The following is an 18,863-nucleotide window of genomic DNA, read 5'->3' as shown; positions in this document are numbered from 1 at the left end:
ACACAGAGCAAAAGTTACTTCTGACGACGATCACCTACAGTCTGAATTGCAGCACATGAGACAGGTGTTCAGAGAGAGTGGTTATAGCAAAAGAGACATCGCAAACGATTTCAGGTGCCATCGAAGACGGATGCCTTGTGAATACGCAGAACAAGCGAAACCGGCGGTTTTCCTGCCGTGCGTGGGGCAGCGAGCAACAAGTTAGGATGTGTACTGCAGAGACATGGACTGAGACGAGTGTTTCGGCCCGAGATACGAGATATGCTGCGAGGTACGAGATATGCTGCGCCCTGTTAAAGACGACATAGCTCTTCGTGTGCCCCGTGTGTATGGTGTCCCTTGCGAGTGCGGCAGCATCTATTAGGCCAGGCAATTCGCACAGTCGCAGAGCGTTGTACCGAGCAAAAGAGACATATTAAACAAAAGGAGCTCGAGAAGTCGGCCACATGTGAGCATTGCCTGGGAAACGGACACAAAATACAGTCTGAAGACACGAGAGTCTAGGCTCATGCGAACGTACTGGGATTCCGTTATGAAGGAGGCAGCTGAGATTAGAATGGACAGCAACAATTTTAACAGAGACCAGGGCTATACACTGAATAGGGTGTGGGGGCGGGCTTTGGATGTCGAAAGGAAGCAACAGCGGATGCTTAACGCCAGTAGGGAAGCGGTAGCGGCAATTTCAAACGTGGCGCCACCTGACGTCACGGTTCGGTGGCGGGCCGGAGCTGCTACGAGCTGCCCAACTTGCCATCCGCGCATGCGTCGTTTCGGCCCTCTCTGATTGGTGCCAGCGGCCGTAATCGTAGATATACACTGAGGCGCCAAAGGAACTGGTATAGGCACGCGTATTCAAATACAGATATATGTAAACAGACAGAAGACGGTGCTGCGGTAGGCAACGTCTATATAAGACAAGTGTCTGGCGCAGTTGTTAGCTCGGTTGCTGCTGCTACAGTGGCAGGTTATCAAGATTTAAGTGAATTTGAATGTGGCGTTATAGTCGGCGCACGAGCGATGGGACACAGCACCTCCGAGGAAGCGATAATGTGGGGACTTTCCTGTACGACCGTTTCACGAGTGTACTGTGAATATCAGGAATCCGGTAAAACATCAGATGTCCGACATCGCTGCGGCTGGAAAAATATCCTGCAGGAACTGGACCAACGAGGACTGAAGAGAATCGTTCAATGTGTCAGAAGTGCAACCCTTCCGCAAATTGCTCCAGATTTCAGTGCTGGGCCATTGACAACTGTCAGCGTGCGAACCATTCAACGGAACATCATCAATATGAGCTTTCGGAGCCGAAGGCCCACTCTTGCACCCTTGATGACTGCACGACACAAATCTTAGCGCCTCATCTAGTCCTGTCAACACTGACATTGGACTGTTGACGACTGGAAACACGTTGCCTTGTCGGACGAGTCTCGTTTCTAATAAAATGGTTCAAATGGCTCTGAGCACTATGGGACTTAACAGCTGTGGTCATCAGTCCCCTAGAACTTAGAACTACTTAAACCTAACTAACCTAAGGACATCACACACATCCATGCCGGAGGCAGGATTCGAACCTGCGACCGTAGCAGTCGCGCGGTTCCGGACTGAGCGCCTAGAACCGCTAGACCACCGCGGCCGGCTCGTTTCTAATAGCATCGAGCGGATGAATCTGTGAGGGTAAGGAGATAAACTCGTGTATCTACGGATCCTGCATGTCAGCGTGGTACTGTTCAAGCTGGTGGAGACACTGTAATGGCGTGGGAAGTGTGCAGTTGGAGTGATATGGGACACTTGGCACGTCTAGATACGAATCTTGACAGGTGACACGTACGAGGTGCATTCAAGTTCTAAGGCCTCCAATTTTTTTTCTAATTAACTACTCACCCGAAATCGATGAACTGGCGTTACTTCTCGACGTAATCGCCCTGCAGACGTACACATTTTTCACAACGCTGACGCCATGATTCCATGGCAGCGGCGAAGGCTTCTTTAGGAATCTGTTTTGACCACTGGTAAATCGCTGAGGCAATAGCAGCACGGCTGGTGAATGTGCGGCCACGGAGAGTGTCTTTCATTGTTGGAAAAAGCCAAAAGTCACTAGGAGCCAGGTCAGGTGAGTAGGGAGCATGAGGAATCACTTCAAAGTTGTTATCACGAAGAAACTGTTGCGTAACGTTAGCTCGACGTGCGGGTGCGTTGTCTTGGTGAAACAGCACACGCGCAGTCCTTCCCGGACGTTTTTGTTGCAGTGCAGGAAGGAATTTGCTCTTCAAAACATTTTCGTAGGATGCACCTGTTACCGTAGTGCCCTTTGGAACGCAATGGGTAAGGATTACACTCTCGCTGTCCCAGAACATGGACACCATCATTTTTTCAGCACTGGCGGTTACCCGAAATTTTTTTGGTGGCGGTGAATCTGTGTGCTTCTATTGAGCTGACTGGCGCTTTGTTTCTGGATTGAAAAATGGCATCCACGTCTCATCCATTGTAACAACCGACGAAAAGAAAGTCTCATTCATGCTGTCGTTGCGCGTTAACATTGCTTGGCAACATGCCACACGGGCAGCTATGTGGTCGTCCGTCAGCATTTGTGGCACCCACCTGGATGACACTTTTCGCATTTTCAGGTCGTCATGCAGGATTGTGTGCACAGAACCCACAGAAATGCCAACTCTGGAGGCGATCTGTTCAACAGTCATTCGGCGATCCCCCAAAACAATTCTCTCCACTTTCTCGATCACGTCGTCAGACCGGCTTGTGCGAGCCCGAGGTTGTTTCGGTTTGTTGTCACACAATGTTCTGCCTTCATTAAACTGTCGCACCCATGAACGCACTTTCAATTCGTTTATAACTCCATCACCACATGTCTCCTTCAACTGTCGATGAATTTCAATTGGTTTCACACCACGCAAATTCAGAAAACGAATGATTGCACGCTGTTCAAGTAAGGAAAACGTCGCCATTTTAAGTATTTAAAACAGTTCTCATTCTCGCCGCTGGCGGTAAAATTCCATCTGCCGTACGGTGCTGCCATCTCTGGGACGTATTGACAATGAATGTGGCATCATTTTAAAACAATGCGCATGTTTCTATCTCTTTCCAGTCTGGAGAAAAAAAATCGGAGGTCCTGGAACGTGAATGCACCTCGTACGTAAGCGTCCTGTCTGATCACCTGCATCCATTCATGTCCATTGTGCATTCCGACGGACTTGGGTAATTCCAGCACGACAATGCGACACCCCCACTCGTCTAAATTGCTACAGAGTGGCTCCAGGAACAGTCTTCTGAGTTTAAACACTTCCGCTGGCCAACAATCTCGCCAGACATAAATATTATGGAGCATATCTGGGATACCTTGCAACGTGCTGTTCAGAAGAGATCCCCACCCCCTCGTGTTTGTACGGATCTATGGACAGCCCTGCAGGATTGATGGTGTCAATTCCTTCCAGCACTACTTCAGACATTGGTCGAGTCCATGCCACACCGTGCTGCGGCACTTCTATGTGCTCGTGTGGGCCCTACACGCTATTAGGAAGTGTACCAGTTTCTGTCCATTGTATAAGCTGGAAATAGCGCCAGTTCCAGCAGTGAGTAGTTTTACTCCTGACGACGATGGCGGAGATGGCCACTGAAAGCTCGAGAATTTTATTCGAATTGACGCGGCTTAAAAACCGAGAAGATTTTATTCCGATATCATTATGTTATGTGAATTTTAATCACAATCAGCACACATAGTCATCTCTAGTAGTCATCTCTAGTGCGGTTCCAAGCTGTCGTGGATGCAGACGGTCGTCATGCTGATCAACGTTTGTAACCTGGAACGTAAACATGGTCCGCAATTAACAAATGTTACCCTTCTCGTGTGGAAATTACAATCTATTTCTTTCGATGATTTATCACTCCCTTTTCATGGAGAACCTCTCACGCAGAGAAAGTTTAATTCCAACCAACTTGTACACCAGTGGCAAGACACAATCGATACCTTCACTGCTTGATAACGTTTGTAATGTTACCGATGACAGTGCCACAAACGCTGAGTTGCTAAATACAGTTTTCCGAAATTGATTCACCAAAGAAGGCAAGTAAATACTCCAGATTTTGAATCAAGAACACCTTCCAACATGGGTGGCTTAGAAGTAGATGTCGTCAGCGAAAAAGAAGCAACTCAAAACACTTCGTTAAAGCAAGTTTTCCGGTTCAGGTTAGGTTTATTTTAGAGTTACTGATTCAATAGCTCCATACTCAGCAACCATGTACAACCGCCAGTTTGTACCCAAAGATTGGAAAGTTGCAGAGGTCACACCAACACACAAGAAAGGAAATGTGAGTAACCCGCTGAATTGCAGACCCATATCACGGATGCCTATTTGCAGTAGTTTTTGAAATGTGTTCGGACATTGTGAATTACCTCGAAGAAAACGATCTGTTGACACATAGCATGGATTCAGAAAATATTGTACGTGTGCAACACGTAAACGAGTAAAACAGAAATGATATCTGGTGATCCCCAAGGAAGTGTTATAGGCCTTCAGCAGTTTAAATTTTAATCGATATGTACACCTAAAGTTTTTGACTTTTTCACCTTGTTTATTATTTCCTCACCAAGTGTTACACCTATCATTAGTGTAATATCTGTAGACATACACAACCGAATACATTGCGTCTTTTCGAAATCGAGAGTGAGAGCGTTTGTAGAAAACCAATCAATGTTATTTTAAAGAACATTGTTTTCAATTTGTTCTGTTGCTGTATGTATGCTAGAGTTGATTACGATACTAATTCATCCGCAAAAAGAACTAATTCTGCTCGTTGTATATTGAATGGGAGATTGTTTGCATATAAACTCTAAGTAAAAAAGGAGTGACGCATCATAAAGGAGATGGGGCGGAAATCGACAGACGTGATGCACATGTACATACAAACAAATGATTACAGTTTTTAAAAAATTCTATGATTTATTCAAGCGAAAAAGCTTCACAAATCAAGGAAGGCAATAATGCTTTGGTCCATCCACAGCCCTTGCGCAAGCAGTTATTCAGCTGGGCATTGATTGGTACAGTTGTTGGATGCCCTCTGGGAGGTAACGTGCCAAATTCTGACCAATTGGAGCGTTAGATCGTCAAAATCGCGAGCTGGATGGTGGGCCCTGCCCATAATGCTCTTAACGTTCTCAATTAGGGCGAGATCCAACGACCTTGCTTACCAGATAGGGTTCGGCAAGCATGAAGAGAAGCAGTAGAAACTCTCGCCATGCGCATGCAGCCATTATCTTGCTGAAATGTAAACCCAGGGTGGCTTGCTATGAAGGGCTACAGAACGGCACATAGAATATCATTGGGCCTGAATTTGAAGAGGAACTCACCACTGAAGACAATTCTACTCCAGTCATTGAGATTCCAGGCCAAAGACGTGTCTGGAGACGCCCTGGACAGCAGTGGGGTACCAACCTGACTGTTGCATGCAACACAGCCCGACAACCAGAAGTATATGTGAGGAACAATAGTGGATCTAAGACTGAGCTTGGGGAATCCCATACGTGATTTCTTCTCAGTCAGAAGAGTCTCTCCTGATTACATTGGTTGAGTTACTAAGTAGAGTCTTCAGCGTTCTAATGGTAAGATACTATATTATCTATGGGTTGGCTATACCATCAATCTCCAAAAACTGCAGTTTATCTAGGAAATATTGCGATTTACACAGTCAAATGTCTTAGATAGGTCACAGACAATACCATCTGGTGCTATCTTATTATTTAATGCCTGTAAAATTTGACGAGTGTAAATGGCATTTGCATAAGAGGAACTCATTTGAAATCCAAACAGTGCTTTACTGGGGATATTACCGTTGCTCAGATGGGATACAGTTCTAGAATACATCATCATCGTCATTATGGAAAATGATGTCAGCAGTGAAACAGGTCGGCAGTTTCTGACATCCATTTTACTACGTTTCTTACAGAGGGGTTTGGCAAAGGCATATTTAAATCTCTCTGGACAAAAGTCCTGAGTTAGTTTAGGATTACATGTTTTAGGAAAGACCGTTCTTCTTATATGAAAACAAGTCTTTAGTACTCTGTTGGAAACACCATAAGATCCACAAGAACTTTTATTTTTGGGGGAATATATAGTTTTCTTAATTTCAGAAGGAAAAGTGAGTGAGAGATCCACATGACTGAGTTTTATGTAAGTTGCATTTTCAACATACTGCTTTGAGTTTTCTCTTGAACTCTTCATCCCTATATTTTGTAGTACATTTCAGAAATGATTATTAAATATATCTGCTGTGTGTGAATGATCATTTATAGTCCTTCGATTTAAATTAACAGTTGTGTTATACTGTTCTATTGCCTGTTGTCCTGTCTCTCGTATCAGTACATTCAGACGTAAGTCTGTTGTCAGAGTCCTGACATAATCTTCATGTTCACTGATTTTTAATAGCTCTTCTCAGTAATTTTGATTAGTTTTTGTGGTGTATGACTACTGCAGGATCTTTACTTGTCCTTGTTAACAGATACATTTCCGTTTTCCTTTTACAGTATATTTTAATCCTTCTCATATCTAGGGTTTCCTACATAGTTGCTTAATGTGCTTTCTGATTAGCTTATGCAGAAAACTATTTTCGATTAATAATATGAATTTATCGTAGAATAGTTTGAATTTTATGTCAACATTTAGTTAATTGTGAATTCCATCCCATATCATCTCTTGTGAACTATTCTTAAAAATGTTAGTCTGGGAGCTATTAATTATTCTGAATCATTTCCACTGAGGAGTATCTATATTGTATTGTAACACACTGTTTTATCTATCCTAACTAAATGTGCATCAAGATCTTAGAGAGCGTTAGTCACTGGGTATTCAGTTATTTTCTTGCTTTGAGCTCCACCAAAGAAAACAATATCGATTAGTGTTCTACTGCCTTTGTCGACCTGTGTTGGGAATTACCGAGATCAAACTGTATGGTCAAATTAAGGTATCCATGTCATTTTTGCTACAAGAATCCTTTAGAAAATCTGCAATGATATCACCACAGATTATTAACTGCTTACTGCTGTCTGATAGGTACCACAGTAAGAGCTCCATATTCCTCATCAACAGTTCATAATTTCCCTGTGTGGCTCTATACACTGTTACAATTAAAACAAAATTATTTTTCAGTATCAATTGGCAAGCACACACCTCTGTGTGCTGAGCACTACAAATTCAACTTGCTCCAATGTTTTTGAAATTGTGTTGTGTGTTAATGTAAATAATAACTCCTCCTTCTCCCAATTAGTTCTACATCAGTAAGACGTGAAGGTGTTTAATTTCTCTAACCTTGCAGTTTTGTTGTAGTCAGTTTTGCACAAGGCGTCTATCTTGTCAGAAGTCTCTAAACTTTCCAAACAGACCAGAAGCTCTTGTACATCATTACTCATCTTCTTAACATTGTTGTGAAATAAGGTAGCCTTACTTTCCCTCGTATTTTTAAGCATCTCGTGGGGCTCTGCTGTTAGTTCAACTTCTTTGAAAACATGGTGCATACATCGCAGTAGGGATTTCCACACAACAGGGGATCACGCTTGAGTGTGGTGTGTGAGAGCACAGTGGAAAACGCCTCGCAAGTGTCATCAGACTACAAAATGCGCAGAAGCGTCTTGGCTGGAAACGAGGTCTATATAGACCTTGGCGGAACGGCTTTCACAACAGCGCGGCGTCGCGGCAATTCAGGGAACTAGCTGTCTCGGCGAGTGAGGTGCCTGCAGTGGGGGCTACGCGTCTGCCACATAAAACAACCGCTGCGACTCCCTCGCGACCAGACAGCGATAATGCGGGGCACACGCGGAGCACTGGCGTTGCTGCTGGCGGCGTGCGTCGCGTTGCTGGCGCCAGCGCGGTGCGCCAGCAAAGGTGGCGGCGCTGGCGAGCAGCGGGAGCCGCAGGTGCAGACGGTCCTGGGCCGGCTGCGGGGCAGCGTGATGACGTCACTGGACGGCCGGAACATCCTGGCTTTCCGCGGAGTTCGCTACGCGCTGCCACCTGTCGGCGAACTGCGCTTCAAGGTGAGGCCCCGTCTGTCGGACGCGATCGATGCACTGGGCGCAGTTCGCACAGAGGTTGCCTGGCGGGAACATGGCTCTGTTTCAAGCCACCTCCATCTTAGCAAATGAAGCAATATCGAGACGTGTCGCTCCTTTTTGGTTCGCGCTAGAGATGGGCAAAGTCGTTCATCATTGGGAACTATTTCACTGGTGATCGATCTTTTTTGGGAACCGTTCATTTTTACTCGTTCACAGTTCACTGTGCTTGGTGTATGCTTTTTATGAAAAACTGAAAATTTGTAGTATAGGTGACTGAAGGTGGAAGGCGCCAAGAGGGGGCACTTGCCTCCCTCCTGGAGTACAGAGTTTTTATTCATAACAGAAGTCTCACACACTTGTAATTTTCGTGATTCTGCAAAACATCTCGTTTAGCCAACTGTAGCGTAATGTGGCTAATCGCATTAAACTAATATAAGGTGGCGCACGAAAAACCGGCCCCGAGTAGAGACTGTACGCCAATTACCCACAATTTGTTGATCGCTACGGACAGAATAGATAAACATGTAATAATTAGACAGTGAAGAAATAACAAATAAACTAATGCAAACATCTTCGAGACAATAGATGACGATTGGTAAGCGACAATGAGCAGTCAGTACTCGGGGCCGATTTTTCGTGCGCCACCCTGTACCACTGAAATAATGTTGTAGGAGTTACCTATTCTCCCACACTCGATTACGAAGCGCGGGCTTCATTCTTTTGTAAGTCGGTCTGCCTTCCATAACAATGAACTTGCTCTTTTACCTGGGGTCAAAAAAGGACGGAAAATGGCCACTCGTGTGTGCTGTGCCGACGTCCTTTGCATGTCTAATAGCAAAGAATCTTGCCCTTTTACAAATATTTCTTCTGTTGTTTATCGAGATAGTGAAGTAAGCTGATACGCCGTTTTGTTGCCTGAAAAGATGTATGTATTACATACCACGTAATTTTTATGTAATTTACGTAATTATAAAGTACATTTTAATTACCAGTCGTGGACGCTGAATAGAATACGAAAAGAACCAGAAGTTCAGAGTTCTAAAAAGGTTTGAAACAGATCGAGAATGGGCGTCCGAAGCGAACGAAACGAACAAGATACTGAACAGTGAACTATGAGCAGTCGGCAGTGGTACTGCGACGAGTGGCCACACGAAGGTCGAGTCCGGCCGAGCGAGACCGAGACCGAGAAAGACGGAAACGGAACCGAGGCTGGAACGAGATTGGGCGACATGCCGTTCGGGAACGAGACTGACCGTATCCCGTTCCTGGGAACTATAAGTAGAAAGCCGCGACCGAAGTGAACTATGAAAGACCGTTGCTTAGAACTCGTTCCTCGCTCGTCCCATTCATCTTGGTGAACCGTTCCTTTGAACCCGTTAGTTCGTGACCTTTTGTAGCGACCAGTGGCGCACCAAAGCGACTCTTGGCGGATAGTACTCTTCTGCATTGGTCCCTTCCTAGCCTGCAATCTCTCTCCCAGCGAAGAATCCCAAGCGACTAGAAAAAAGCGCAGATGACTTCAATACATAAGAACCGATAAATAACGGACCTACAAAATTACAGACCAATATCCATAACATCACTTTGTTGCTGAGTTCTTGAGCATATTGTAATTTCGAATACAGTAAATTGCCTTGAGACAGAAAAGCTTCAGTTCACAATTCAGGACGGATTTAGAAATAATTGCTTGGGTGAAACTCAGCCTGTCGTTTTCTCGCACGATCTCCTGCGAACCACGCTATCCGGAGAGCGTTTGGCACGGCGCCTCACTGTAGACAGTTAACGAAGGTCAGAGGTTATGAATTAGGCTCTCAGGCATGTAAATGGCTCAAAGCCCTCTTAAGTAATAGGAGCCAGTACATTGTTCTCTACGGTGAGTGTTCATCAGAAACAACGATATCGTCAGGAGAGCCCCATGGAAAAGTGACAGGACCGCTCGTATTCTCTACATACATAAAATATGATCTGACAGATACAGTGAGCCAGCCAATGTGGCCGAGCGGTTCTACGCGCTTCAGTTCGGAACCAGGGGCCTGATATGGTCGCAGGTTCGAATCCTGCCTCGGGCATGGATATGTGTGATGTCCTGAGGTTAGTTAGGTTTAAGTAGTTCTAAGTCTATGGGACTGATGAGCTCAGATGTTAAGTCCCATAGTACATAGAGCCATTTGAACCATTTAGATACAGTGAGCATCAATCTGCGGCTGTTTTCTGATGATGCTGTATTGTGCGGAAAGGCGTCGTCACTGAGCGACTATAGGAGGATGCAGTACGACTTAGACAGAGTTTCTAGCTGATGTGATGAATGGCAGCTTGCTCTAAATGTAGAAAAATATAAGTTGATCCAAATGAGCAGGAAGAACAGTACTGTAATAATCGAATGTTAGTTGCACGCTGCTTGACACAGTCATGTTGATAAAATATTTAGGCGTAGCGTTGCAAAGCGATATGAAATGGAACGAGTATAAAAGGAAGACAGTGAGGAAGGCGAATGGTCGACTTCGGTTTATTAGGTGAATTCCGGGACAGCGCAACCCATCTATAAATTAGAGTACATATATACTGAAGAGACAAAGAAACTGGTGCACCTACCTAATATCATGTAGGGCCCCGCTAGCATACAGAAGTGCCGCAACACATGGTGGAATGAACTCGACTAATGTCTGAAGTAGTGCTGGAGGGAACTGACACCACTAATCCTGCACAGCTGTCCGTAAATCCGTACGAACACGAGGGGGTGGGGATCTCTTCTGAACAGCACGGTACAACGCATCGCAGATATGCACAATAATGTTCATTTCTGGGGAGTTTGGTGACCAACGGAAGTATTTAAACTCAGAAGAGTGTTCCTGGAGCCACTCTGTAGCAATTTGGACGTTTGGGGTGTCGCATTGTCCTGCTGGAATTGCCCAAGTCCGTCGGAATGCAAAATGGACATGAATGGATGCAGGTGATCAGTTTCCAAAAACTTAGGTACGTGTCACCTGCCAAGAGTCGTATGTAGACATATCACGGTTTCCATATCACTCCAACTGCACACGCCCCAACCATTACAGAGCCTCCACCAGCTTGAACAGTCCCCTGCTGACATGCAAGATCCATGGATTCATGTGGTTGTCTTCATACCCCTACACGTCCATCCGCTCGATACAATTCGAAGCGAGACTCGTCCGACAAGGCAATATGTTTCCAGTCATCAACAGTCCGATGTCGGTGTTAACGAGCCCTGGCGAGGCATAAAGCATTGTGTAGTGCAGTCATCAAGAATATACGTGTGGGTCTTCGGCTCCGAGGGCCCATATCGATGATGATTCGTTGAGTGGTTCGCACGCTGACACTTGTTGATGGGTCAGCACTGAAATCTGCAGCAATTTGCGGAAGGGTTGCACTTTTCTCACGTTGAAGGATTTTCTTCAGTCACCGGTGGTCCCGTTCTTGCACGGAGATTTGATGTTTTACCGGATTCCGGATATCCACGGTATATTCACGAAACGGTCGTACGGGAAAATCTCCACTTCATCGCTACCTCGGAGATGTTGTTTCCTATCGCTCGTGCGCCGACTATAACACGCGTTCAAAATCACTTAAATCTTGATAACCTGCCATTGTAGCAGCAGTAACCGCGCGCCAAACACTTGTCTTTAATTCTGCCTACTTACATATCTCAGCATTTGAATTTTACATATCTCATCATTTGAAAACGCATACCTATACCAGTTTCTTTGGCGCTTCGGTGCAGAACACTAGTGCTTCCCATTCTTGAGTACTCCTCTGCACTAAGTCGAATTTAGGTATTTATTTATTGCAATATTTATTCCATAGACATAGATCCATTTTTCCGTTGTAACGCATGGATGTGAAACGAGTCAAAAGGAAGACATCGAAGCAATTCAGAGGCAGGCTGCTAGATTTGTTATTGGCAGGTTCATTAACTTGCGAGTATTAGAGAGATGCTTCGTGAACTCAAACGAGAATCTCTGGAAGGAAGACGACGTTCTCTTCGCCCAAAACGATTGATAAAATTTGAAAAACCAGCATTTTCGGCTGACGGCAGAACGATTCTACTACCGTGACGTACATTTCGCATAAGGACCACAAAAATAAGATACGAGAAATTTGGGCTCATATGGAGGCACATAGATAATCGGTTTTACCTCGCTCTGTTTGCTAGTGGAACAGGAAAGAAAATGGTTGGTAGTGGTACGTTTGGTACACTCTGTCATGAGCCGTACAGTGGCTGTGGAGTGTATATGTAGATGCAGATGATAGTGCAGACTATGTGATATTATATCATTGTATGCAGTGTGCAAGACAAAGCATGGAAAACGTCACTGGAGAACTACCGAAACAGGTTAGCCACTAAATTTTAGTATTAATAATATAGTAAGTGATGATGCATAATTAAATCGTTCACCCGAGCAACTTTAAGCTGACAAACAACAAATTATACAAGAGAACAGATAAACTGTTTTGTGCTTACGCATTTGCGCTTTCTCAGTGCAGGCAATGTATGTAATGTGAGATGCCTTTCTGGATATATTTGTAACAGTTATTACACAATTGCTTATGATATCTTTGAAAAACAGACTATTTTTTTTTATTTTCTTGGACGAACAACGTCATATAATATGCGCAGTCACAAAGTCGTTTTGCTGAAACGCACCGGTTTTTCTGTTACTTATTACAGAAACAGAAAGTTTATTTTGAGAAAAAACAAAAACACAGGTTCAAATACCTAATGTTTACTGCAATACGAATCTGCGCATACATCAGTAGAAGACATGGAAAATTCAATATTAATCCAGTTCTAAGTACGCCAAACATGTACAGTCAACATCATATTTTCTGTTCTCAATCAGTGCCTTTCTCCGGAGAGACATGCGAATCCATTATTAACTTGCTACCGTGATCCACCGACAACGCCTGACAACATGCGCCAGTATTGTCAATGCATGTGCGAACATTACGGAAGGCAATCTACTCGCTGTTGAGAGGAATGTCGTTACACGTATTGCCAAATGCATTGAGGTTGGGGGACATCATTTTGAGCATTTATTGCATTAATGTGGTATTTACAGGTAATCAAGCTGTAATAGCATGCGTTCTCAGAAATGATAAGTTCACAAAGGTATCACATTGGAACAACCGAAATAAAATGTTCAAACGTACCTACTTTCTGTATTTTAATTTAAAAAACCTACCTGTTACCAACTGTTCGTCTAAAATTGTGAGCCATATGTTTGTGACTATTACAGCGCCATCTATCACAAATCGAAAAAAGTGGTCCAACTAAAACATTCATATTTCTTTACGTACTACACGAATAAGTAATAAAAATGGGCGTTCCTATTTTAAAAAAACGCAGTTGATATCCGTTTGACCTATGGCAGCGCTATCTAACGGGCTAACCATAGCGCCATCTGGTTTCCCCCTTCAAGCTAGACGAGTTTCGTTCTTTGTAGTTTTTTCGTTTGATGCTTATTTCGTGAGATATTTGGCCCAGTCACTATCAGTGGACTACCCTGTATACAGATTGCGGTAGTATCGCCTACACAAGTTATTAAAGGACAGTGCATTGGTGGAGCTGTCATCTGTACTCAGTGATGCTAGTGTAAAGGCTTCCGACGGCTTTGAACGCGGAGTGGTAGTTGGAGCTAGACACTTGGGACATTCCATTTCAGAAATCGTGAGGGAATTCAGTATTCCGAGATCTGCAATGAAAAGAGTGTGCCGAGAAAACCAAATTTCAGGCGTTGTCTCTCACCACTGACAACGCAGTGGCCGACGACCTTCACTTAACGACAGACAGAAGCAGCGTTTGCGTAGAGTTGTCAGTGCTAAGAGACAAGCAACATTGTGTGAAATAACTGCAGAAATCAACGTGGGACGTACGACGAACGTATCCGTTACGACAGCGCAGTGAAATTTGGCGTTAATGTCAGCAGACGACTGACGCGAGTGCCTTTGCTAACAGCACGATATCACCTGCAGTGCCTCTCTTGGGCTCGTGACTATATCGACTGCACACTAGCCGACCGGAAAACAGTGGGCTGGTCAGATTGGTCCCGATTTCAGTTGGTAAGAGCTGATGGTAGGTTCCGAGTATGGCGCAGACCCCACCAAGCCATCAACCCAACTTGTCAACGACGCTCTGTGCAATCAAGTGGTGGCTCCATAATGGTGTGGGCTGTGTTTACATGGAATGGACTGGGTCCTCTGGTCCAACTGAACCGATCATTCACTACTTGGACGCCATTTACAACGGTTAATGGACTTCATGTTTCCAAACAACGATGGAAGTCAATGCGCCATGTCACCGCGCCACAGTTGTTTGCGATTGGTTTGAAAAACATTCTGGACAATTCTAGCGAATGATTTGACCACCCACAACGCCCGACATGAATGCCATGGAACATTTATGCGACATAATCGAGAGGTCAGCTCGTGCACAAAATCCTACACCGGCAACACTTTCGCAATTATGGATGGCTATAGAGACAGCACGGCTCAATATTTCTGAAGAGGAATTCCAACGACTTGTTGAGTCCATGTCACGTCGAGTTGCTGCACTAACCAGTCAAAACGAGATCTGTTGCGATATTAGAAGATATCCCATGACTTGTGTCACCTCATTGTATGTGGAAGGATAAAATTGTTTTCAAGCTCATAAAGTTTTGCAAGCACATTTTCCGGATCCAGACGTTTAAGAATACGATGTTACTTCCGCCGAGACTGTATGTTTTTGTTTGTTTAAACCATGATTGGTCAATTTCGATTATAGAGCCATTTTCAGCTCGACAAGTTCATAAATATAAGGGGTGGTCTGAAACAGTCAGAAGAGCTTGAAGAGTGTTGCAGGATAGGATGTGCTGAGAAATAATTGTTGAAAAAAATTCGATGCGTTACGCCGTTTTCGAGTTAGCACTGAAGTTAGCCAATCTGGCGATTGCACGCGCAAATTCAAGCGGCCCGCCAGAGACGGTGCCGCTAAACGCGTTCTTCGTTTGTTTTCTTAAAACTGCTGGACATTATGTTGGGTACAACATCGATACACGAAATCGATATTTTTGTTTCGGTACCCATACCTGGTTCAATTTAACAACCATAAATAACGTGACAATGACAATAAGCAGATGAACCCCCCATTATTTTTAACATGTACGAATACATCCTTGAGCAATACTGCTGCGTTTTTCCTATAGGAGTATGGGTTGTTCGTTCTTGTTAACATTAAAAGAATGAACTGTTGTGTCATAAATGAACGTTGAACACAAACATCCAAAAAATTAAGTAAAATCTTAAAAATGACTTTACCATTAAAAATTGAATAAAATGCGGGTCCAATACGACGAAAAACGCAAAATTAGACTTGTATTTCTGTAGCCGGAATATTCGGGATTTTAGTACATGCGAACAATGCATAGCTCATAAGGGAAGAAAAACGTCAACAGACTCCGAGCATTTTTAATAAGCTACAATAAAATGAAATGAATCTGATGATCTGCTGCGTGTGGAAACTGCTACATGAATTACGCGGTCTAGATCTATATAAATACTCCACAAAATGCCATAAGATGTATGGCGGAGGGTACCTTGTACCGCTACCAATCATTCTCTTTTCATGTTGCAACCGCGGATGAAGCGAGGGGAAAATACGACAGTGTACGTGTCTCCGTACAAGCTCTAATTTTTGTATCTCGTATTCGCTGTTCTTACGAAAAATGCACGCTAGTGATAGTAGAAGCGTTCTGCAGTCAGCCGAAAACGCCGGTTCTCCAAATTTTCACAGTAGTATTTCACGAAGAAGGACGTCGTCTTCCCTCCAGAGATTCTCTCTAATACTTGCAAGTTGACAGAACCTACCAGTATCAAATCTAGCAGGCTGCCTCCGAATTGCTTCGATGTCCTCCTTTAATCCGATCTGGTGGGGAGCAGTATTCAAGAATGGGTAGCATCAGTATTCTGCATATGTGCCTCTTCTTTATAGATGGGCTAATGTTCCCAATATACCGAAGTCGATCATTCGCCTTCCTCATTGCCGGCCTTTCATGCTTTTTCCATTTCATATCGCTTTGCAATGTTATGCCGAGATATTTAATTGACGTGACTATGGCAACATTACAAGATTGTTTTTCTATTCATCTGCGTTAACTTACATTTTTCTACATTTAGAGCAAGCTACCATTCATCACGCCAAATAGAAATTCTGTCTAAATCATCCTGTATTCACCTACAGTAACCGAATGCATGCACTTACCCGTATACTAGAACGACATCAGGATGAAGTCGTAGATTGCTGCTCACCCTGTCTATCAGATTATTTACGCACGAGAGTTGGAACTTAAATAGTGGCAACTATTTATTCACGACCGATACAAAAGAGTTACATGTTTGCACCTGTTACTATCCGTCGAAGTAGTCACTGGCGTTGTGTAGAACCCGTTGCCAGCGATGTGGAATGTGTAGTATACCATTAGCAAATCCTGTTCTGTTGATGGTGCGAATGGAGCGGTCTACTGCCTGTCGAGTCTTTGCAACAGTTCTGAAGCGAATGCCACGAAGTGGTTCCTTCATCTTCGGAATCAAATCAAAGTCACAAGGACTTAAGTCCGGGGAGTATGGTGGATGGTACAGTACTTCCCAGTCCCATCGACCGAACAGAGGAACCACAGTTTGCGCTGTATGCTCCCACGCATTGTCGTGCAAAATGATGGGTGGGTTGCGCAGAAAGTGTCACCGCTTCTTTCGCAAACCTGGTCGCAGGTGATGCTCCAAAAACGAACAGTAATACTGTGCATTGACGGCCTGCCGTGGAGGAACGTAATGCGTTAGGATAACAAGCTGTGGTTGCTATGTTTGGTCGATGGGACTGGGAAGTACTGTACCATCCAGCATACTCTCCGGACGTAGGGGAGAGTGGGGGAAATACACGCACCTAAGGAAAAATAGATGTGAACTATTCGTTACGTCATTAAAACCTATGAAAATAAGTACATACCATACAATGGACATTTCTCCACATATTCCAATCGTTTGTAAATAGTTATAAACAGTACCTTAATTTTGCACATTAAAATAAAAAAAAAGTGCAAATGCGTGGTATTCCCCACCCCTGAGGGCAATGACACGCAAAGTACTGGGTAATAACACGTAAAACAAACAAACCATAGAAATGTGCAATACTTCCTATTTTTATTTGCTAATTAGTTACTACAAATAGTAAGCAGTATATTTAAGAATGAAATAATGTAATTCTACAAACATCTCTTATAATTTTCGTTTTTTACATTTTTAGCGATGTGAAAAGAGTTCATTTTCTCATACAGCAAAGATCGCACTTGTAACTTTTTGGAGTGTTCCTTCCACTACATTCTTCATGACTCCATCTGCTACAAGAAATACATCGACACCATAGTTCTACATCTTTTCCAAACTTTTCCCAAACTAAACAGACATCTTCTGAAATCGCCAACGGATCAATATCATCCATTTCATCGTCATCACAAATGTTCTGCAAGTCCAGATTTACGTCATCCCCGCTGCTGCTCTCACTTTCTTGGTGGTGTTTCCTTTTGTATAATGTCTGTTGCTTCTTCGAAACTTTTTTAAGTTGCAGAATTCTGCACTTATCTGCTTTATACATAAGATTTCTTTTCTTTTTTTCCTTCAGCTTTCTTTTTCATTGCTTCTTTTTGTTTCTTTATTGATAAATCCGTTAGTAGTTTATTCTTCTCTGGAGTTTCTGTAAGGATCACTGACTTTCCCTTAGGCTTTCCCTTGGCTTGTTTCGTCTTAGGAAGAACTTGTTTTTGTTTTCGAAAAGGAGATATGTCAAATACACTAACGTGCTTGACACATGCACTTTTAGTTGATGTTGTTGTGACATCTTCTAGGCCTACTAGAAGTGGAACATCTTCTGCTGAAGATCCAGGATTCTGTTCTTGACTCCTTTTGGAGATATGTGGCTCGTTTGTAGATGCAACCACCTCATTTCCATTTGTTGCATTCGGAACCTCTTCGTCTTCAAGGACAACATCTCTGAAGATCTCACATTTTTGTAAGTCGTCATGTTCAAATTTGTTTGGATTGGAAGGGCAAATCCCACATGCCTTAAACCCTGACTGCCCTTTGTCCATGGTAGCGACCTTAATATATGCCTTATTAAAAAGTTATGCTAACTCATATGGTGTAACTTTTTGATACACCTGTGACTTCATATACATGTCACATTCACGATTGAAGGCTGGTTTCAAAGAAGAGAAGAATGTAACATCTAGTGGTTGAAGCTCGTGAGAAGTGTGTGGAGGTAGGGTTACCATACAATAGAATGCTTTTTACAAAATTCAAAAATATCAAGTGAAATGTGGCTGCTGTGATTATCTAAAATCAGCAGCACACGGTCATCAATAGTTGATTTTACATTGTTCTCAGAATGTTGGATCCATTCGAAAAATAATGACTCATTGGACCAGCCATTGACAGAAAAACCATATATTGCTCCAACTGGTCCACCTTTATTTAAGAGATTTGACATCCTCTTCCTGGGGAAGATAAAGATAGGGGGGACGTAGGTACCAGCAGCAGTGAAACAACATATCACAGTCACGTTTTCCCCCTTTCCCAAGAAATGGCCCCACCTATTTGTTTAACACCTTTAGGAGCCAAAATTCTCTCGGGCTTGTGTACAGTATTTATGCTCGTTTCATCGATGTTGAACACTCGCCCCTCTTTAAATTTATATTTTTCAAAGATATGTTCTAAATTATTAAAATATGCATTAACCTCTTCTTCATTAAATGCCTGTATT

The 18,863-nt window shown here is 43.5% G+C and overlaps 1 protein-coding gene across 1 annotated transcript in view; it reads left to right on the top strand.

The window, feature by feature from the left end:
- The first annotated feature begins 7,789 nt into the window (after positions 1 to 7,789).
- Positions 7,790 to 18,863, top strand: part of LOC126458241 (esterase E4-like) — a 72,463-nt gene continuing 61,389 nt past the window's right edge. The window contains exon 1 of the mRNA XM_050095141.1: positions 7,790 to 8,038. Coding sequence (XP_049951098.1) covers positions 7,805 to 8,038 — 234 coding nt within the window. The 5' untranslated portion in view covers positions 7,790 to 7,804. The remainder of the gene's footprint in view (positions 8,039 to 18,863) is intronic.

The sequence above is a fragment of the Schistocerca serialis genome, chromosome 2, assembly GCF_023864345.2.
Source record: "Schistocerca serialis cubense isolate TAMUIC-IGC-003099 chromosome 2, iqSchSeri2.2, whole genome shotgun sequence".
In the NCBI taxonomy this organism is placed as follows: domain Eukaryota; kingdom Metazoa; phylum Arthropoda; class Insecta; order Orthoptera; family Acrididae; genus Schistocerca; species Schistocerca serialis.
Note: the sequence above shows the minus strand (reverse complement) of the source record. Positions and strands in the feature narration are given on the sequence as shown.